This window comes from Mesoplodon mirus (assembly GCF_964341445.2).
Source record: "Mesoplodon mirus genome assembly, chromosome: 7".
In the NCBI taxonomy this organism is placed as follows: domain Eukaryota; kingdom Metazoa; phylum Chordata; class Mammalia; order Artiodactyla; family Ziphiidae; genus Mesoplodon; species Mesoplodon mirus.
Window position 1 is genome coordinate 110911473 of NC_138983.1, and position 22702 is coordinate 110934174.

General features: G+C 39.3%; 1 protein-coding gene, 1 long non-coding RNA gene and 1 pseudogene across 3 annotated transcripts in view; 1 reads left to right on the top strand and 2 right to left on the bottom strand.

The window, feature by feature from the left end:
- The window catches only part of LOC309807169, a 170720-nt gene that overhangs the window by 111969 nt on the left and 36049 nt on the right, over positions 1-22702 (top strand). The gene's annotated exons all lie outside the window — the stretch shown is intronic.
- Positions 1-22702, bottom strand: part of MMP20 (matrix metallopeptidase 20) — a gene marked incomplete at both ends in the record, with an annotated part of 46526 nt that overhangs the window by 12275 nt on the left and 11549 nt on the right. The window contains 5 exons of the mRNA XM_082626480.1: positions 1575-1731; positions 2712-2848; positions 17938-18079; positions 20343-20504; positions 21302-21427. Of these exons, the coding sequence (XP_082482606.1) occupies positions 1575-1731; positions 2712-2848; positions 17938-18079; positions 20343-20504; positions 21302-21427 (724 nt within the window). The remainder of the gene's footprint in view (positions 1-1574; positions 1732-2711; positions 2849-17937; positions 18080-20342; positions 20505-21301; positions 21428-22702) is intronic.
- Positions 4829-6532, bottom strand: LOC309808460 (heterogeneous nuclear ribonucleoprotein K-like; annotated as a pseudogene). The gene has a single exon. The product of its transcript is annotated as a heterogeneous nuclear ribonucleoprotein K-like (transcript).

Consider the following 22702-nt stretch of genomic DNA (forward strand, 5'->3'; position numbering starts at 1 on the left):
TAAAATCAGGGACCCTCCCCTCCCCATCGCTAAACTTATGGAGTATTAAAAACCTCTCACCAAGCCCCTTGTGTTAGCCGTTAAGCCTCAGTCCTGCCTGGTTGGAGGTCCATGCTTTACTGCGGGTGCTGGTGGGTGGTAGATTAGTCCAAAGACCAGGCAATGAATGGAGAATAGAAATAATAAGAGAGTGGATAATCCCCCCAAGGAGAATTGGGCTATGAACAGGCTTTGACAAATAACCAAATAATCATAACTCATACTCTCACACACCTGCTTACACACGCATCTCTGGATGCCATTCTCTGAAAACCTAAAATGGGAGTTGGATTTCTCAATATCTATCTTCCTGTATGTCAACACAGTGATTACAGCCACCTTACCTTAAAGAAAGACTTTGGAAAATATGCCCAGCAGATATTAGGGACTTAATAAGGGAATGACTATTGCTATTTCATAAAGGAAGTTCTGAAAGAAAATTAGCTGGCTTAGTGGTTTAAACATTGGACTGGAAGTGACAACTCATGACAGCACGTGATACTTTGAGCAATGCTACCAGGGCTCTCAGTGGCCCAGAAAAGTCAGCAGGGTCCACATTTTGACATTCATTTTTATGAAATAAATTTTTCTTTTCATGAAGTATATCTGTGCTTCAGTTATATTACTTTCTCAGCTCTAAATTGAGGAAGATGACATATTTATTTATAAATTTATTTTATGCCACAGAAATGGTTATTAAAAATAGATAATAGAAAATAGAATGAAAACCCTTGGACCAAAGTTGGGTCCTCTGCCAGGGTCCAGACCCTAACAGGTACCTAAAGCGTTTAGCACAGTCACCTGTTTAGAGTCTGTTTTGGTTTCTTTCTTAACGTTCAGAAAAACAAGCAATGCTACAGTGAGAACTGTGAATAAAGAAGGTGCAGAGGCAGCGCTTGACGAAGAGCTGCACTCAGCTCTCTAACATGAGTCAATTAAAGTGGTAAGATGAGGAGGGAGAGATGAGATGTGACCCTGTGTGCAGTGATTGGATCTGCGTACAATAACCTCCTGCAAGACGGGCATGGAAATGATATGTAATCCTCCTTGGATAAGAAGAATCTTCATGTTCTGGGTTAAAGGACCTAGCAATAAGGCCTTTGCCTTTCAGCAAAAATTTCCTTCAAGGAGCCCCATAGTCATGACCACATTCATTTTGCACAAAATCACAGACTATGCTGGAATGCATAGATATTCAAGAGGAAATCAGTTCTTTCAGGCATTCCCAGTGGGTAATTATATACTGGGAGTGCTACATCCACTCTTTTAGGCCACTGGGGGTCCAGTTAATGAGTGATTTGAAAGCTTTGGATGATTCATATGCTAAAGACCAAACAATGGGATTATTGAATGAATGTTTCACTTATTTGGATGGTTCAGTATCTTGAAGACAGTATCAACCATCAGTAAATGACACCCCAGTGGCTGAGAAGAGTCAATGGGCCTATAGCAAACCTGCCTTGCATTATTTTCTGTAAAAGGATTTTTCCTTCTCACTGAATACATCTGGATAATCAAAAGGAGAAAAGCCATACCTGTAGTATTCATCTCCCACAAAAAAAAGGGTCTTCTGTGCATCCTTGAGATAGACGGCAGCATCTATTCGCTGCACGTATCTTGGAAACCCAAAGTCATAAATAGTCCGAGGAGTACCTTGCATGTGGAATCCTCTTGTTATCCAGTAGTGGGGTCCTGGAAACAGAAACTAAAATTTACAAAAACTCTGTACCATTTAGTGATGCTCTTCACTCATGAGGATTTCTATGCAGGATCACAAATAGGGCTAGTTTATCAGATATTTACCATGGCTAAAACCTAGTAGGAGATAAAAGCCTCTATTCAATTCAGTAAAAGACTTAAAACTTGCTCTGGAGGCAAAATCCCTGGTGATGCCTTAAGAAAGCAATAATATTGATACAATTATGTTTTAAATTTAACACATTCAATTTTTTCAAGATAACTTTCATCTGTATAATCTCATTTCAGTCTCATATATGTATGAGAGACAAGGGGCAAGCAACTCACAAAAGCTGATTCTTGCTTAAATTGGCACTAACCTTCTACCCTTAGCCCTCAGCATCAAGAAAATACAAGCTAAAACTGATAGTTACCACTTATTGGACAACTTCCATTGGCTAGCCATTGTCATATCTTCAAGGTTGTTATTATTACAATTATTTTGCACAGAAAGAAATGAAGACTGAGAGCAGTTAGATAACTTCCCAAAGTCACTCAAATAGTAAAGGTCTGGAGCCAGAGACATATTGTGTGTGTCCACCTCCTGAAGTTGCAGGTGTCTCTCCACTCCCAGCTGCTTGTATTGTTCTCCTGAGGGTTCCATGCTGATTTTTGTGAATTAGAGGCTCTCAGAAGAGTATACCATGTCACTCAGAGCAGAGGTCCAGGGGACAAGGACTAGGTTTCTACCTCCCTGGACACTCACTTAGCACAGTGCCTCACTAGACGACATCTTTGGCTCTGAGAAGAGTTTGATAGTCACTGTCACTCCTGTCATGGTCACAGTGCAGTAGAGGGGTTTTTCATCCCCAATCTGAGGAGAAGTGACTGGAACATGCTCTGTGGTAGGTAACAAATGCTGACAGTACTAGGTGTTCCAAACACACCAGTCACTGTACCCTGCCACTTCTTTCTTTGAGGGTTCTTTAGGGTACCTTTAAAGAAGTAAGCTGTGCCCCTCTCAGCCACTTCATAAGCTGCATCCACATTGGACATAAGCTGGGGAAAGGAGCTGGTGATGGTGCTGGGCCGGATCCCTGACATCAAGTGAACCTGCCGACGCCAGAAAATCCTATTGGGCAATGGAAAAGAAATCAAGATCAAGGGTTGACTTAGATCTTCAATTGAACCTGGGCTGAAATATACTGCAAACCACACTTCAGAGGCCATTTCTAAATGCCTCTTGCTCTTGCCTTGTTTTTAAGAACATAATTTTTTTTTTTAACGTATCTGGGACAGTCATAGTCTAACCAAGTTTATTTTATTTATTTATTTATTTATTTAATTTATTTAGATTTTTTTTAACATCTTTATTGGAGTATAATTGCTTTACAATGGTGTGTTAGCTTCTGCTTTATAACAAAGTGAATCAGTTATACATATGTTCCCATATCTCTTCCCTCTTGTGTCTCCGTCCCTCCCACCCTCCCTATCCCACCCCTCTAGGTGGTCCCAAAGCACCGAGCTGATCTCCCTGTGCTATGCGGCTGCTTCCCACTAGCTATCTATTTTACGTTTGGTAGTGTATATATGTTCATGCCACTCTCTCACTTTGTCACAGCTTACCCTTCCCCCTTTTTTGACTTTAGTAAACAATTTCTTCTCCCTTTTCATTCTTTTAGCATCTCTGTAATCCTCTTTCCTTCATTTTTTTAAGGATGTTCAAAACATGGAAGGATAGCAAGGGTTGACATCAATAATTTATACACTTAAGCTGTACACCTTCCTATTCCAAGTATCATTTGCTACAAATTTCCCTTTCCACTTCTGATCTTTTAAAAATTAAAATCTCATAAAGATAAATACCATCCAGGTGCACTTTATGGATAGTATATAAATGAGCCAAACTTTTGTGGTTGGAAGAGGCTAATTATTTCCTGTAAAAACAGCAAAAACATTGACAATTATAAATGATGTTGCCTATGTACTTATCTATTGAAAATGTTTATATCTTTGGGCCTAATGGCTACTTCAGAGAAACTCTGGTACACTCGCATTAACTGAAGATTTATCAACTCAACCACCCATCTATCCACTATTATTTACATAAAATTGTGGGAGTATACAAGAGGGTACTGGGCTGAAACCTTCAATGTAAATGAAGTCCACTTTGAATTTTGGAGATGAAAATCATTCTTATAAAATACAAATAGTTTACTTGACTCCACAGAAGCTAGAATCAACACATAAAATTATTTGCAGACAGGGAAATTGTAATAAAGTTCTGACATTTAATTTTCCATGTAGTAAGTTTAGGCACTCCTCAAATCTTATGTTGAGTTTTAGTTAATTTAACAAATATTTATGGAGCACCTATCAGCAGGCACTGAGGTAGACATCAAGGATGAAACACTGAACAAGACTCAGGCTCTGCCCTCAAGAAGCTATAATCTAGTAGTAGAGGCAGATAAGTGATTAGACAATTATAATTCAGAGCAATTCGTGCAATGAAGAGTCAAGCTCATGATGCTCTGAGAACATAGAGTGTATCCCACAGGAGGGATGTGTCATTCCGTTGAGGGGGCTGGCGAAGCCATCCAGGTGAGGCACTTTAAGCTGATGACAAAATCTAAAGGAGAGCTGTATTGAGAGAGAGAAATACTTGATGTTCCTAAGCAACATCAAGAGGCAAAAGGAAAAGCACATCATGTTTTAGAAGGCTGTAAGCTGGAGTTGCAATTCCAATGCTGACCAGTATCTCCAAGCCTGTTTCATAATCTCTCTTTTTTCTTTTTTTTTTAGGTTCACTAAATTTATTTTAAAAATCATAAAATGTTTCTTACAAAAGAGTATTACATTCTGCACACTGTTCTGAATAGATGCCAGGGACATATGGACTATTGTTACTTTTCCTCCCTGTCCCCCCTCCCCACCCCCCGCCCAAATGTTACAGTGACCACAAAGCAAAGTGTTCACAATAATTACATGGGGGGATTTTTTTTAAACCACCAACAGTGAACAAAAATTAATATTCACTCACTCTGCTGCTGTTTCAAAATGTCAATGTTAGTTTCTGCACACCCTCCCCCACCCCCACCCCTGTTTGTAAGGAACTAAAACATTACATCTGGTGAACAGCAAAGATTTCACTGCATCTCAAATGCAGAACACCTATGAAGCAGAGGAATGTTGGCTTTTTAAACAGAAGCAGATTAAAAAAAAAAAGATGCAGGACTCCTTCAGTTCTTCACTAGTCTTAGATAAACTTTCCAGAATACTGCTTCGCACTATAAAAAAGAAAAAAAAATCTTGCATTAGAATCCTTCAGCATCTGTATACTGCTTCACACTGTCCTGCAGCAAATATTGTGCATTCTGTATCTGGTCCTGTGTTCCTATAATGGTAATGATCTGATCTTTGGACCCTTCTAAAGGCTCATCAATTTTGATCGAAGCTCCTGACTCATGACGGATTTGTTTAATCCACTTACCAATTTTGCCAATAATAGATCCAGCTATATCTTTGGGAATAGTTACTTGTGTAGTAATAATAGGTCCACCAAGAGCACCATATGAGCCACGACCCCCTGCATAGGAATAATCATATGCAGAGCCACCCTGTGGTTCATAAGTCATCTGCCACTCTGATGGGCTCCATGTATCTATTGCAGAGCCCCAGGTTTCATCAGCACTGAAACCAACCATGCCATCATAACGGTCTCCAGGTCTTCCTCTTCTGTCATAGGCCATTAGATCTCCTCCTCTAGGTGGTGGTGGAGGAAGAGGAAGATTCCGAGCTCTGCCACCACCCGGGCCCCCTCGTCCAGGATTAGGTCCTCGATGAGGGCTCCTATCATCATAATCTCTTCTGGATGGAGGCATGGGACACCCACCCTGACCAGGAGGAATTCTGTCAAAACCACCTCTTCCCCACATGGGAAATCCCATGGGACATCCGGCGGTCATTGAACATCACTGTAAAACCACCATAATCATAGGTTTCATCGTAAAAATTGGGATCATAAGGCTGATCATGTCCTTTGATGGGAGACTCTGATATAAGATCAAGGATGATCTTTATGCACTCTACAACCCTATCAGGTTTTCCTCCAATAAGAATGACTCTGTCAGTGGATTGAGGACAACATTCCTGGAAAAGCTTGATTGTTGTCTGAGTGTTCTCTCGAAGTTCTTTGATTTTAGCACCTTTGACTCCAATAATTTCTCCAGCCAGACTCTGATGAATCAACAGTCTCAACTCACAGTCAAAGTCACTTCCTTTATAGTGTTGGTAATTTAAGCATTCCACAGCATCAGATTCAAGTGGGAGCTGGCTGGTTGCAGTGGGTGATGGCAACTGCAGGCCCTCTTCCAAGGTAGGGATGATTTTCTTCAGAATTTTTCCAATTGTTTCAATATCAGCACTGATACTCAATATGTGCTCGGGGCCACTGCTGTCTGGGACTGAAACACTGGCATTGTAGTCTGTACAGAGAGCCTTGATATTCTTGCCTCCTTTTCCAATCACTGCCCTAGCATTCTTGCTCTGAAACAGAATGCGTAATTCAACCATCTCATCAGTGCTTCTAGATCTTTTAAAAGCTTGTTCCTCTTCCATATCTTCAGCAGGGCGTTTACCAAATTTGCCGTTGGTTTTGGTGTTGGGAAAGGTTTCCTCTGGCTGCTCAGTTTCCATTTTCTTATATTAAAGAGACGCACCAATCTATTATTAAATATATCCTTGCAGGGCAGAACTGAAGTGTTCTGGGCAGGACCAACTGACACCCTAGTGCTGCAGTAGCCAGGCAAGGCTACCGTCCCTATGCCACTGTGCCTCTTCATCCCTGTTTCATAATCTTGTAAATGCAAATAATGACTGACCTATCTCCTGAGATCCTTATGAAGATCAATTGAGATAAAGCATATGAAAGTACATTATAAACTGTAAAGTGCCACTTGGCTGGATATTGTCCATTTTTAAAATTATTATTTGGGCATCTACCATAGACAATACTCAGTGTGGCAGGAGGCCATTGAGGGTACACTTCCTCTCCCCAAGCTCTACACATCACAGCCTTATCTAGACCATATGTATTAACAGATGGAAAACTGAGACCCAGAAAAGCTGATGGGCCCAAATGTCAGCAGTGATTAGGGGCAAACAGAGCCAATTAGACTCCAGCTATGTTGATTTTCATCACATGCCCTAACTAATCTACTTGCTCCTTCTCAGTCTGTGACCTCCGGTTTTTCTCTGTTTATAACTTGACCCCTTACCCAATGAGACCTAGCCTTTGCTAGGTCTAAGAAACCTTAGTTAAAACACTTATGACATATTATAATGTATACACTGTATGTATAAGGTAGTAATAAACACTACCTATATGTGATACTTGTGTAAAATATCACAAATTCCAAAAGAATCTGTACTCATGAAAAATTTCAGTACATTAATGAAGTAAAATTATGTCTGCTGGGTAATAAAGCAATAGAACACATATTCAGAGGATTTACGAACTTAGAGCTATAGATTATAATAATACATTAATAATTTAATAATTTAAAATTTTAATTAATAAATTAAAATTGACAAAAAATGTATAGCAAGTAACCTCCTAATACAGCTGTAAATGGATTTAAAATAAGCAAAATGAAAATCTATAAAACTGTTGGAAAGGAACAGCTGAAGGGGGATGTAAAAAGGTATTCTATGCAAATGGAAATCAAAAGAAAGCTGGAGTAGCAATACTCATATGAGAAAAAATAGACTTTAAAATAAAGACTGTTACAAGAGACAAAGAAGACACTATGTAATGATCAAGGGATCAATCCAAGAAGAAGATATAACAATTGTAATTATATATGAACCCAACATGGGAGCACCTCAATATATAAGGCAAATGTTAACAGACATAAAAGGAGAAATTGACAATAACACAGTAATAGTGGGGGACTTTAATGCCGCACTTACGTCAATGGACAGATCATCCAGACAGAAACCCATGATGAAACACAGGCCTTAAATGACACATTAATGACAGATTAACTTAATTGATATTTATAAAGCATTCTATCCAAAAGCATCAGAATACACATTCTTTTCCAGTGCACATGGAACATTCTCCAGAACATATCACATGCTGGGCCACAAAGCAAACCTCAGTAAATTTAAGAAAATTGAAATCATATCAAGCATCTTTTCCTACCACAATGCTATGAGATTAGAAATCAACTAAAAAAACACAAACACGTGGAGGCTAAACAATATGCTACTAAACAACCAATGGATCACTGAAGAAATCAAAGAGGAAATCAAAAAATACCTAGAGACAAATGAAAATGAAAACATGATTATCCAAACCCTGTGGGACTCAGCAAAAGCAGTTCTAAGAGGGAGGTTTATAGTGATACAAGCTTACCTCAGGAAATGAGAAAAATCTCAAATAAACAACCTAAACTTATACCTAAAGCAACTATAGAAAGAAGAACAAACAAAGCCCAAAGTTAGTAGAAGGAAAGAAATTATAAAGATCAGAGCAGAAATAAATGAAATAGAAAGGAAGAAAACAATAGCAAAGATCAATGAAACTAAAATCTTGTTCTTTGAAAAGATAAACAAAATTGATAACCCTTTAGCCAGACTCATCAAGAAAAAAAAGGGAGAGGGCCCAGATGAATAAAATGAGAAATGAAAAAGGAGATGTTACAACTGACACCACAGAAATACAAATGATCACAGATCAATCACAAGTACTGAAATTGAATCTGTGATTTAAAAACTCTCAACAAATAGAAGTCCAGGATCACAGGTGAATGACTTCACAGGTGAATTCTACCAAACATTTAGAGAAGAGTTAACACCTATCCTGAAACTATTCCAAATAATTGCAGAGGAAGGAACACTTCTGAACTCATTCTATGAGGCCACAATCACCCTGATACCAAAATGAGTAAAAGATACCACACAAAAAAGAAAATTATAGACCAATATCATTGATTAACATAGATGCAAAAATCCTTTTGCACAGCAAAGAAAAGCTTTTGCACAGCAAAGAAAACCCTAAACAAAATGAAAAGACAACCTACAGAATGGGAGAAAATATTTGCAAGTGATGTGACCGACAAGGGATTAACCTCCAAAATATACAAGTATTTCAATATTAAAAAAAAACCCAATCAAGAAATGGGCAGAAGATCTAAATAGACATTTCTCCAAAAAGACATATAGATGGCCAAAAGACACATGAAAAGATGCTCAACTTTGCTAATAATTAGAGAAATGTAAATCAAAACTACAATGTGGTATCACCTCACACTGGTCAGAATGGCCATCATCAAAAAGTCTACAAATAATAAATGCTGGAGAAGGTTTTGAGAAAAGGAACCCTCCTACTCTGCTGGTGGGAATATAAACTGGTACAGCCACTATGGAGAATAGTATGGAGGTTCCTTAAAATACTAAAAATAGAGCTACGTGTGATCCTGCAATCCCACTCCTGGGCATATATCTGGAGAAATCCATGATTTGAAATGATACATGCACCCAGTGTTCATTGCAGCACCATTTTCAAAAGCCAAGACACTGAAGCAGTGTAAATGTCAATGGACAGATGAATGTATAAAGAAGATGTTGTATATATATACAATGGAATATTACCCAGCCATAAAAAAGAATGAAATAATGCCATTTGCAGCAACATGGATGAACCCAGAGATTATCACACTAAGTGAAGTAAGCCAGATGGATAAAGACAAATATCATATGATATCATTTATATGTGGAATCTAAAAAAAATGATACAAATGAACTTATATACAAAATAGAAATAGACCCACAGACACAGAAAACAAACTCATGGTTATCAAAGGGGAAGGTGAGGAGGGATAAATTAAAGAGTTTTAGATTAACATATACACACTACTATATATAAAACAGATAACCAACAAGGACCTACTGTATAGCACAGGGAGCTATACTCAAATTTTTGTAATAACCTATAAGAGAAAAGAATCTGAAAAATAATAGGTATACATGTGTGTATAACTGAATCACATGCTGTACACCTGAAACTAATACAACATTGTAAATCAACTATACATCAATTGAAAAAAAACAGCTGCAGGATGTATTGGAACTGGTAATGAAAATAAACAGATCATATCAACAGTCTGTAACCTGCTCTTTGATAAGGAGGGAAAAACAATAGAGTTTATTGATATTATAGACCTGCTGATAAATATTTAACTGCACTGGTTATCTTTGTGTAGCCAGGAGCCACTGCTGTGCCTGGCAGATAGGGCTCAATAAATATCTGTTGGCTAGATAAATGGGTGTCAGAGGGTTGTGTGGAACTCATCTAATCATCAGTTTTCATATTCTCGGAAATTTTCATTCTCTTTTACTAAAGAACAGCAATTAAATCATCAAGTTTGAGATGAAGTCACTGGTAACATTCTTGAACCTCTTTGCCAGTCCTGTGACCTCCTTGGGGCAAGGTCATGTATTATTCATCTATGTATTCTCAGGCTTAGCAAGTGCCTGGCACATCTGGGACTTGATTCATATTTGTTGAACTTTTCTTTTTTTGTTTTACCTCACTGTCTTCACTCCCCATCTGCCTAAACATCCCCTGTCTTTCATTTTCAGGAGAGACATTCACCTCTTCTTTGCCGACTGTCAAGGTAATCCAGCTGGGGCTGATGGGTGCTTTCATTTTCTACTGTCTTCACCCCTTACTCTCCTTGACTCTCTTCTTCTCTGTCACCCTGTTCCCTAGTTTCAGGGGAATAGGTGTCTTTCTTCTTTTTATCATTTTGATGCTCTCAGTTGAACTGATGCTTCTCTCCCCTGAGACTGGACACTGTGGTACAGTGAAAGAAGAAAGGGGTGCTGGAGACCTTGTTTTATTATTGGATGTGTGACCTTATATGGGTCACTTAATTTTTCTCGGAGTCAGTTTCTTTCTGTCAAATAAGAATGATAATAATAATAAACCTGTGCTGATATTTCAAAGGATCAATTGAGACAATGCATATTAAAGCATTTTATAAACTCTGGACTACTCTTACAATTATTTGTAAATACTTTAAAGAGACATGTTTTTACTGTACAAATTTATTAATTATGTAAAACTTAGAGTTTATCAGTAGAGCTAAGTTTCCTTCTAAATTTGTCTCGCTGATATAAAATTTTGTCACTGGAAAATTTGAAGTACAGACAGTCACATCATTGGCCAAGAAGCCATTCATTTGAGGGTAGCTCACTAACCAGGGCTGTTTATATCAGGATGTTTCAGAGGCCAAAAATCAGGCATGCATCATCCATCTCACTGAACCCAAGAGAAACAGAGCTTATAAAATTAAAAACCCACATGTAGACAGTGGTTAAAATAGCCAAAGCTGTGCACAGTGTCCTTAACTTAAGTGTTTATATCCATCTGAGGAGCCTACAGAGATCCATATTTATAAGCCGTAACCTGTGAAGATGTAAAGAACCTCGTCCTTAGTCAGAAGGAGGGTGTTCAGAAGAAATGGCAATGAATCAATAATCTTAGTACACCTTCTGCCTCTTTGTCTGAATTTGTAGTACATAACAGAGAATCAGTCTAAGTAAACACAATGCCTGTGTTGACTTTCAGTGATGCAACCTTATAGCCAGAAAAGAAAGATCCCCAGGGAGACTGAAGGAGGAAGACTTCCTCTTTAGTTGTGCAGGCTTTCCTTAAGCCCACGGAACCCTGGGAAATGCTAGGTTCCAATGGTGCCATCTAATAGCAGAGGTTACTGATTTTATTGTCCCTCCTTCCCAAAGTGCTTTGCGTTTCTTTTTCTTCATTGGCTCCTTTTCATGTCTTCAAATGCGCCCAGGTATTTCTCATCTTGAAAAAAATCCTCATTTGACCCTGCTGCCTCTTCCAGCTATTATCTTAACTCTTTGTTATTAACAAGCTTCTCAAATGAATGACCTACATCTCCATTACCCTTTGCTCCACACCATTTGCCTTTTCACTCCTCGGGATCTGGGTTCATTCCTTACTACGCCGCTGAAACTACATCCCTTCATCATCCTGGCCAGTCAGTCCTGTTCTTCAGTCCTCAGTCTGGTGACTTCAGCAGCATTGTCCACTATTGATCACTTATAAAAAAGATAATTCTCTTTTCCCTGGTTTATCTGGGGCTCCATTATAGGGATTCTGTCTCTGAAGTCAAGTAGACCTAGGTTAAAAATTCTAGCTGGGAAAAAGAACAGTGTGGATTAAATGAGCAGATGTCTATAAAATGCTTAGCAGAACACACAGCACATTGTAAATGATCATAAAATGTCAGCTATTGTTATTATAATTATTAGAGTTTATTTTCAAATCTTTTAGTGTCTCCTCCATGTGGGAGATTCTATAACCTATGAAGTCTCCAACTGTGACCTCTCCCCTGAGCACTGGCTTATTTCTATAAAACCCCACTAGAATTGTCATCACCTTAAATTCGACACACCTAAAATTGAGTTTTTCTTCATTTGTCCCGTAAGTCTTTTGGATTTTCCTATCTGTGTGGGCCATGCTGCTTCCTTTTCCATTGTTCTCACCAAATCGGTGTCCAAGTCCTGCTGGTGACTCCTTCAGGATGCCTCTTACATTCGCCCTTCTCTTCAGTCCCTACTTGCATGACCCTTAACCATATTTTTCTTTCCATTCGAATCTACTATACATAACGTCTTTCAAATGTGACAATTAGTGATTGACAGATGTTTTTAAATAAAGAATCCTATTTTGAGAATAAAACAGAATGTGGAGAAGCCTAGCAAACATTTTTGGGAAACCTGGATAGTCTAGAACCTCCTCCTTCTTTACCCTGCAGGTCGGGTGAAGGTTGTGGCTGTTTACCCAACCCGCAGGCCAAGGGCCCAGGAGCACAGGAGCCGCCCCAAAGTGCTTTTCCTACTCGCTCCAAATGCATTCCAGTCAAAAAGCATTCATTCATTCAAGTCAAAATTCAGCATTCTCTTTGCAGTTCTATTGCACAGTCAGAGGTTATCTATGTGCGTGATAGGATAGACTCAGCATCATGAGTCAGCAGACCCGGGTTGCAGTGGAGGGTCTGCTGGGCTGAGAGACCCGGGCCTAGCTTTCTTATCTCCAAAGTGAAGGATTAGGATATGATCAACCTTTATGCTTATTCCATATGTAAAATGCTATTATTCTTCTAAGGTCTATAGCTGATGGTGATATTTCTGATTTTATCATTAAATTATATCATGTAAAACCCAGAATAATCAGAGAGATGCAAATATCATTTGGGTATGACTGGAGTTCCAGTCACCACGAGGAAATCTGGGATAACTTTAATATTTTGTCATCTATTACAAAGAGAAGTCTATATGAATTATATATATCTATATATATATGAAAGTCATATATACTTATGACTTTCAACTTATTATAGTTGAAGTTTATTTCTCTTCAAACAGGACATTTGAATGTACCAGTGTACCTTTATACACTGCAACAATCTCACAGTGACTTTAAAAGGCACTGCATTCCATCTTGCTTTGGAAACAAACTGTGTGGTTATTACATCCACAGCCTGAAATGTCTCATCAACAGGTTATTGTTGGTGATGGGGAATTCCAGGCTGGCAGGTGGGAGAGAACAGACTGGGAACTCTTTCATCATGGCCCCCAGGTTGCCATGATGGCTGTGGCTTGAAAGAATTCTTTGTTCTTTGTCCAGGCTTAGCAAGCACTTGGGGACTTTTGGTGAGAGCTGGTAGGAGATCAGAGCCATGGGATTCTAGCTCTGGACAGCACCTTAGGAGGTGGTTAAGGCAGGGAGTATAGGAGCATGGGCTCTGGCAGAGGACAGTGTGGGTGTGGGCCCCAGCTCCACCCCTCACTAGCGACGACGTGAGCTTGAACCAGTTATCTTTTCTATGTCTCATAAAAAAGGAATAATAATCCATACATCACAGGGGTGTTGTAAGGAGTTGATAACAAAGAGCTTAGCATAGTAAGTACTGGACACACTGAAGTCGCTTTGAATATCAGACAACACCTCATTTTAAAGAGGAGAAAGAGAGGTTCAAAGTCCCAAGTTGGGTCAGTGGCAATTCCCGTGTTGAAAGGGTACCACTGCTGGCTCCTTCTAACTCCTCTTAGACCTTTGGTATTACCTGCCCTACCACAATAGCTCATCAGATCAGAAATGGGAGAAGATGACACGGTGATGGCTGAGCAGATACAAGTTTGCTTTCTTTAATCCCTTCCCTAACCACTCCTTTCTAAATGTCCCTTATATCTATGCCTCCCTTTCTATTCTGTTACCACCCTCAGTATTTACAGTCAAGATTTTGTCAAAGGATGTATTATCTTCACTTAGTCATGGCAATTTTTGAATGCTCACAGTTTGATAAACAGAAGGTTAAAAATTTTCTTTTGCTTTTTTAAGAAAACAATTATAATTGCATGAAAGGGCATAATATCTTTGACTGCACTGTCTCCTTTGCCTCTATCACAAACATTGATATTACCAAAAGAGTAAGCCGTGTGCTGCACTGGGGCACAAGTGCTACATGCACTTGTATGGGCAGCAGAGTCTGACAAGGTGATCCCTCAGATGAAGCTTATGTCACCTTGCACGGTGTCCAGGCTTCCTACTCTGCGCCTTGCCTATCACTCCTGGGTCAATGTTTACCGATTCCCCTTTGGTTTACTTTTTGGTTATAAACAATAAAAATAAAGTAAATAAGCAATAAGGCTTAATAAAAAAGATAATAATTAAAAATACCTCAGGTTGTTTCTTATCCCTAATCTGTTGTACATGTTTTTTGATTTCCACTCCTAAATATAGTAATTGCCTTTTATTGAGTGCTTACTACGTGTCTGGCACATTACTTGCCCAGTGTCACCTGATCAGTAAGAAGCATGGCCAGATTTAAACCAACTTAGTCTAAGTCTAAAGCCTGAGTTCCTGGGCTTTCCTCTCATTTGCCTTTGAAAATCAGATGCCCATTCATTATTGAAGCTGTTCCTAATTTTTAAAAATCAGAAACAATCCAGATGTTCATTAATTTGGGATTGGTTAAATAAGTTAGGACAGATCTATATATTAGGATAATATATACATACATAAAATAAAGATGAAAATTAAAATTCATTGAAAAATGAGAGATTATTGAGTGAAAAAATGTACAAATCAGCACATCCAGCACATTACAAAATCCCACTTTTGTGGACATCCGTCTCCCTCTCATATTTACAATAAATCTCTACCCAGAGAAAAAGTCTGGATGGACATCCAATAACATGTTTAACAATGTGATTACTCTGTGTTATTAGCTGAATGTTTGTGTCTCCCCATAATTCATCCCAACCCCCAATGTGATGGTGTGATGGTATTTGGATGGTACCAGTGGGAGGTAATTAGGGCTTGATGAGGTCATGAGGGTGGGGCTGATGGGATTAGTGCTCTTATAAAAAAGACGCCAGAGCATTTTCTCTCTGTCTAAATGTGCACATGAGCACACAGTGAGAAGGCAGCACTTTTTGAATGTCCCTCTCCCTCATCTAACCCTGAAGTGTACAAAAGCAAGGGGACTATTGATCCATCTTTATAGCTCCAGTCACTACAACAGTTTTTAACACTCTGTATGAGCTCAACGACCACTTTAACAATGAAGAAAAAAGAATAAAAAATAATGTCACACATGCATATGCCTGAGCCATCTCTGCCTATTCTGATGTGGTTGAATTCAGTCCCCAGTAAGGGGAGGAGTGGAGGTGAGAGTTGGGATGTTTCTCTTGTTGTCCAAGGAGAGAAGTAATTATGCTCCCTGAGAAACCACAGGACGAGGAAACAAGGAACAAGTTAACTTAAACTCATGAGATTTCCAACAAATCTTCATGCTTAACCTTGGTCATTATCTGCTTCTACTAATGGGGCTTCCAGCTTGGCCTCGCCCACGACTTCCCTCAGCCCCAGGAAGCCCAGCAACGGCCTCAGCATCATTCCAGCACAAGAGTTGAAACAGGTGTCTTTTTACTAATTTGCTTTTACCATTGATAGAAAATAATAAAACTATTCAAAACACTGACACTCTGTCTAGGTGCTATCACCACACTAACTATTCACAGCAAAATGACATTAAGCAGACTGTTGTCTTCTCTACTTTAAGCCAGTTAGGCCTAATAGTTACCATTGGTATTACCCAACCATACTTAGCATCCTTCACATCTGCACACGTGTATTTTTAAATTCCATGTTATTTATATGCTCTGGATCTATTATTCATAACTTAATGAACGAGACACTTGAAAAATAGGCAGCTTATTTAGAGCTTTACCCTTTACTTCAACCTCACTTATTATCAGAAGCCTAGATCTCACAGGTAGGCCTTTCCTTACAGGCTTTTACTCCAAAGCCTTAATTATCAAACTGCTAACACACTGTATACCAATGCCTGGGCCCTATTATTTACTCTCGTTGCTACTTCCCTAGCAGTTGCCTATAGCGTTCAAATTATTTTCTTCACCTGTCTAGCACAACCCTCATTTTTCAACACTAATTCTAATGAATGAAAATAATCCTCTCCTAATAGATTCTATTAAACATCTTTCAATCAGAAGCATTTTCACTAGATTTTTTACTTCCAACAAGATTACCCCAACAACTATGCCCTGCGACCTAAACTGAGCAGCTCTCCCTGTAGCTGTTTCAGGTTTTATTCTAGTACTTGAACTTAACTTTGTAACACAAAACCTAAAATTTAATTCCCCTTTGCACCTGTATAAATTTTCCAACCTCTTCAGGTTTTTTCCGATTATTACTCACTGCCTGTCACCATTCATCAACACTTCAGCAAGCCAAAAAGCTAGCATCATTAATATTACATTTAATTTTGCTAGAAAACTTTATTCAAAAAACTTCTTATCTTCAGATAAAAACTTCCACATTGGGACTTCCCTGGTGGTGCAGTGGTTAAGACTCTGTGCTCACAATGCAGGGGGTCCGGATTCGATTCCTGGTCAGGGAACTAGATCCCATATGCAGGCCGCAGCTAAGAGTTTGCATGGCACAACTAAGGAGCTGGCAAGCTGCAACTAAGGAGCCCGCCTGCCGTAACTGAGACCCGGCACAACCAAATAAATAAATAAATAAATATTAAAAAAAAATTTCCACATCAATTTCAAACCAAAAACGTTTAATTTTCCTCTTTTTCCTTATTACACTAATGTTAAACTTACTTATTTTAATTTTGATGAATAATCTCCATAACAATAAAAATACTAAAAAATAAAGATCAACCACCTACCACCACTAATCATAGCTGTATCTGATACTATAGCTACTCCTATAGTTCCTATAGTATCTTCACTAAAAACCCAGGATCTCTAGTATCATAAATTACACAATCTCCTGTGCTATTAAAGTTAAATACCAATGCTATCTCATCATTCTTTACAACTCACAGAACTACTGAAACTTCTATTAGTAAGCCCAAAAGAAACATTCCTAAAACAACAGTAATAGAAACTCAAACCTCAGGGTATTCTTGAGTAACTAAAGCTGTAGTATAACAAAACCCCACCAATATTCCCTTTTTCTCTGTGCTTTCTGACAGCTGATAGTTGAAAAGTCAGGAGGGCTTGAGAAAGGGGTTTAGGAAGAATACTAACTTTAGAACCATCCACCCATCTATCTATCCACCTGACTATCCATCCATCCATCCATGAATCCATGCATTCTTGTGACAACCTCTCTGTCCATCTTTCCGTCTATCCAACCCCCATTAACAAATATTTATTGAGAATATACTATGTGCTCTCGCTAGGGATACAGTGGTGAACAAAACAGACATCAGATAAATCAGGGCTGGTGTCATAACTCAGCCACTTAATACAACTGTGTTACCTTGTGAAGTTACATATTCTCCTGAGCTTCTGTCTTCATCTGTAAATTTGGGATTCTAACTCTGCTTCACAGTGAAAAAGATTAGAAGAAACACTGTACTCATACCGAAAACAGTACAGTGGCAAGAGCATAGTAGGTGCTCTTTGGGTTTTGGCCGTTCCACATCTCCCCAAAGACTCCTGCCTCCCATCCAGATGCCACACAGGACAGCACTTCTGCATGATCGCCACCCATAGCAGCAGCAAGGTCCTCTAGAGTGACGTGTGTCTGCATACAGAGCTGAAGCCTGATAAGAGTTGGTGGCGTGTCTTAATGCTTACCGGTCCCTGAAGAACAGGAGCTCCTTTCCCAGCATTGTGACAGCATCAAAGGCTGAGCTGGAGTCACAGAGGTCAGGGATAGAAGGATTATGAGGGGGGCTGTGGGGCACAGCGGGCTTCCCTGGGAATGTCTTCCGAGGTCCTAGGATTCAAAGCAACTTGGTCAAAATGGTACCAGGAATGTAGAGTCTGTGCACTTCTGCTCCAGGGACCCGCTTTCACTGTATATGACAAAGTAATAAGGAGCATGGCTGTCGATGACAGGCAGACCTGGGTTTGAATCCCGGCTTCATTAGTTGCTGAATTGTGTGATACAGGTGAACTTCTCTAAGCCTCCGTTTCCTCACAGTAAAGTGGGGCAATAATGGTACCTACCTCAGAAGGTTTTTGTGAGAATTAAATAATGCCTAAAAAGCACTTAGTGCAGTGCTGGGCATATAATAAAAGTTCCAAAAATGGTAACTATTATTTCATTACTATGCATAATTTCTTTGATAGCTGTGGGTGTTTCAAATTAGGAATCTATTTTGAAAATTGCCTCTGATTTTTTTCTTTTTGATAATTAAGTACTCTTGTTCTCAGTAAGATTATAACTTTCTAGTGAGTTTTCTTATTATTTTCAAACAACTTCTGGGTGTCCTTCCCTGTGCACAAGCCTTTTCTTAGGCACCCAGAAGAGACTGAGCAAATTCTTGGGGCACTGAAGTACCTTGGAAGTGTTTGCCATTTAAAGTTATCTTCTGGTGGACACTCTTGGAATGTAGGACTTGCCCTTTGGGAGAGGTGCTGGTGAGTTTTCATCCCATTCTGTTCCTGAGCACTGTCTGCCAGCTACAGAAGAGTGAGCTGGGGCTGCCTGAGCCACCGCCCCCTGCAGGTCTCTGTGCTTGATGGAGTCTTGTTGCGACCAGAGCTGAGGATCAGGGAAGGAGTGAGGCACAGGGAAGTGTCCACTAAGAGTGAGAGATGGGTGAGATCAGGGTGGAGAAGGGTCAGCAATGGGGTGAAGATCAGAGGTGGGGTGCAGCTTTGGGAAAAGATCAGAAACTGTAAATTGGTCAGATCAGAAGTGTGCTGCCAGGCACTCTACCAAAGATCAGGGTGCTCAGGTGGTCAGGGGTGGCTGATGTGTGTGCTTCTTGGCAATATAAAACCATGTTTCTGCATTTTGTTCACCTGTGTAAAAATGGCCATGTCAAAATATACGCTGCAGCTCCTGGCCGAGTAAGAGTGGTCATCAGAATGGTGGTGACTCTCTAGTGCACAAGGACCCATAAAGGGCAGGCATGGATTTGGTGTGGGTTCTTCTTGGTGGCCACAGGAAGTGTTTCACATTGGAGTCCTAGGGCCAAATGTGTTATATGGAGAGATTCACAGTATTTTTTCTTCCTGTCAATCAAGGGGGAAGCAGGACTGGCATATACCCCTCTCTGAAGGGATAGAGCTGGCCGAACACTTTTTGTGATGAAATTTGTCTTTTATGCCTCAGGTAAAATCTGACTGCAGATGTGTGTGCCCATTTCTAACCAGCAGATGGGCTGGGTGGCATGCAGGAAACATGGGTGAGCTGGGCTCTACAGACCCTTTTCTAGGCTGAGAGGAAGAGGAGGGACTCCTATAACTAAAGCCTGAATAACCAGGCTCTGAGGCTTAAGGAAAAGTCAGTTTCCTAGATTCTTCAGCTTTTATCCATCAAACACAAAAAAATGTCAAGGTCTAATGCTGTTTCAAGATTTCATCTCATGGATTAACAGATTTTTCTTTCTGTTAAGCAAAATTGGATATAGAGTTCCTAATAATCCTTTATTACCTTTGAAAGAATGTTAACACTTGAGATAATTTTGAATATTTTGGGATAGTTACTGTCTTTGAGCCTCAGCTTTCTCAACTATCGAATGAGGAAAACATTTCACACCCCACAGGCTGATCATGAGGATGGTATGGAGATGACTCATATGAACATGATTTACAAACTTCAGATTGCCTATATGACTGAATGGTACAGTTATTACCATCATCATTGCTATTTTTAGAAAGATAAGGTCACTTATCTGCAAATGGATAAGCACCATATATATGAACTATAAAAAATATCCATCCTCTCCCAATGTCTGACTCCTGATCGACACTCAAAATACACACAAATGATTGTATTTTCTATGGCCATCAAGGGACCAATATGCTCTGGAGGAAAGATGTAAAATTTAATTGTACATCTTACAAAAGAAAGCAATACTCATATCTGGTAAATAAGCTCTTCATAAGAGGGCATAGCTGGGGCTGTAGTTTCTAGCTTAATCTTCACTTATGTAGGTAACTCCTGACAAAGTATACTTTCTTTAAGTTGGAGACCAAATGCCTGTCACTTTCAGGGTTTGTGGTCAAAAAAAGTGTAGTGATTGTACCGTACAGTGCCTGGATCCCTTTCACATCATCCTTGGGAAGGTGGAATCCATAGGGATGCTGATACTTATAAGTTGGGTACATCAGTGCTGATGGGTCTGTGGAATGGGCCAGGCCCAGTGCGTGGCCAAATTCATGAGCAGCAACAGTGAATAAATTGAAACCTAGACAATATGAGAGAGAAAAAGACAGCATCAGCACAAGGTTTTATTTTCCAACATTTCCTGTCTTCACAGGAGAATTTATGCCCAAATCACAGTTTATTCATCTTCTTTTCATAACTGGGTTATTCAAAGGTTGGTAGGTTGTCCTGGCACTTAGCTTTGCTGACTTTAGTTCAGTTCTCCCCACCTTGGCTAGGAGGGGCTTGGGGGTGGGAGAAGATGGAAATGTAAATCAGTTCATTTTGTTCATTGTCAATGGTGCTCGGTAGATTGATAAAGAAGGGCCTTAGAGCTAACACTGGCAATAATACCTAGATTTAGGCCACATATGCCTTACTAGTTCCCTGCCTACTCCCTCTTATCCACACAAGTTTCACACTGAAGATTTCCAGATGACATGCATGATGTTCTAGAACTTTTATACCCATCCCCATCGTACTTCTCAGGAAAGTACTGACTCCCCTCAGGTCATTTCTGAATATAGCCTATTTCCAAGTACAAGTAAGAATCAAAAAATATTATGTAGTTGAAGAAAAATTGAGCTGTGTGTTGAGTAGGGGATTGCTGCTTCTTGAGATTATACACTATGAACCAGAGATCAGAAAGGTCTACAGCACATTTGAGGGTGGACCTTTTTCCCTTATGGTGTTCCCTTTTGGATTTTTGGCTTACTTGTTTTTCCTAGCCAGCCCCCCTAGTTAAAGGGTGGCTTGGGACGTTGAACCTCAAGGTTTCATGATGGAAGCTCAGAAGAAGGTACAATATTTTCCAGGTTATGATGAATTGTGCATATATACCATTCATTCCCATAGTCCACTTCTCAGCATTGTCGAAATGTGTATCTCCTCCCAGGCCTTCTCCAGGTGCAAATGCATGGGCTAGAGTCCCCCGAGGCCCATCGAATGGATAGGAATCCCCATGATCTAAACAAGTGGGGAGAAACACCAACAGGATTTAGTCTTTCTAGCAATTTTTGAAGGGTACCTAATATCACAGTGAGCAGAAAACTTTTTCAGTAGCATTGACACTTCTCATACAAATAGGTTTACTTTTCAATATTCATTTTTTTATAAGAAGAAGCTCACATGCCAATGAGTAACCTATCCATTAAAAAATAAAAGGGATATTTTGTATTTTAAAGATAGTAAGCATTAAAAATAAAAAATGTTCTTTTGATATTGTATTTGTTGCAATGTCTATTAATTGGCACAAGGCATACTGTAGACTATGACCATGTCACAGATTACAAAAGGAGAAAGAGTGGATGGTCATTCAATCACAACCTCGTCCACTGACTGGACTGTGAACGTGTTGGCAGAGTGCTTTCAATGTATGATTCGGGGTTGGGGGGAGGGATAAATTAGGAGTTTGGGATTAAATATACACACTAATATATATAAAATATAACCAACAAGGACCTACTGTATAGCACAGGGAACTATACTCAATATTTTGTAATAACCTATAAGGGAAAAGAATCTGAAAAAGAATATATATATATACACACACACACACACACACACACACACACATATATATAACTGAATCACTTTGTTGTACACCTAAAACTAACAACTATACTTCAATTAATAAGAAAAACAAAAAACCAAACAAAAATATGATTTGACTAAGACAATTATAGTAAATTGAACAAGTGTGTGCTTTCTGTTTCTAGAGCGCAATATAATTTAAGGAAGTGTCAAAAAAACAAAAATAAAAAGAAAATTTCTCTGTAATTTTGATATACTTTCATGCATAAAACTCATTAAAGCAATAAAGGTGTTTATAAAATTACAACTTTCAAAGCTTAATATGCTTTATCTACATTTAATTAAAAGTTCATTACAAATATAATAGGAAAGGAGGAAGAATAAAACGAGGGATATTATAGAAACTACATTTCACAGTTTTTCAGGATTTTCGTGAGGATACCTTGTTTTATTAAAAACCAACAAAACTAATTCTGGTGTGCCATTCCCCGGGTTTCAGTGCAGTGTTGTTTAATCAGATTACATGCCCTGAAGGCCTGGTTAAATGGCAGCACAGTCCCTAGTCAACTCTGTTTTAGGGAACAGAGCACAAGCTTGGAAGATCAAGAGACAGCCAGATGTTAACTCCATCACCTCCAGAGCTGCCCTGAGCCCACTGCCCTGCCAGTTCCACTGGTGGTGGAACAGGATCTGCCATGGACCAGGCCA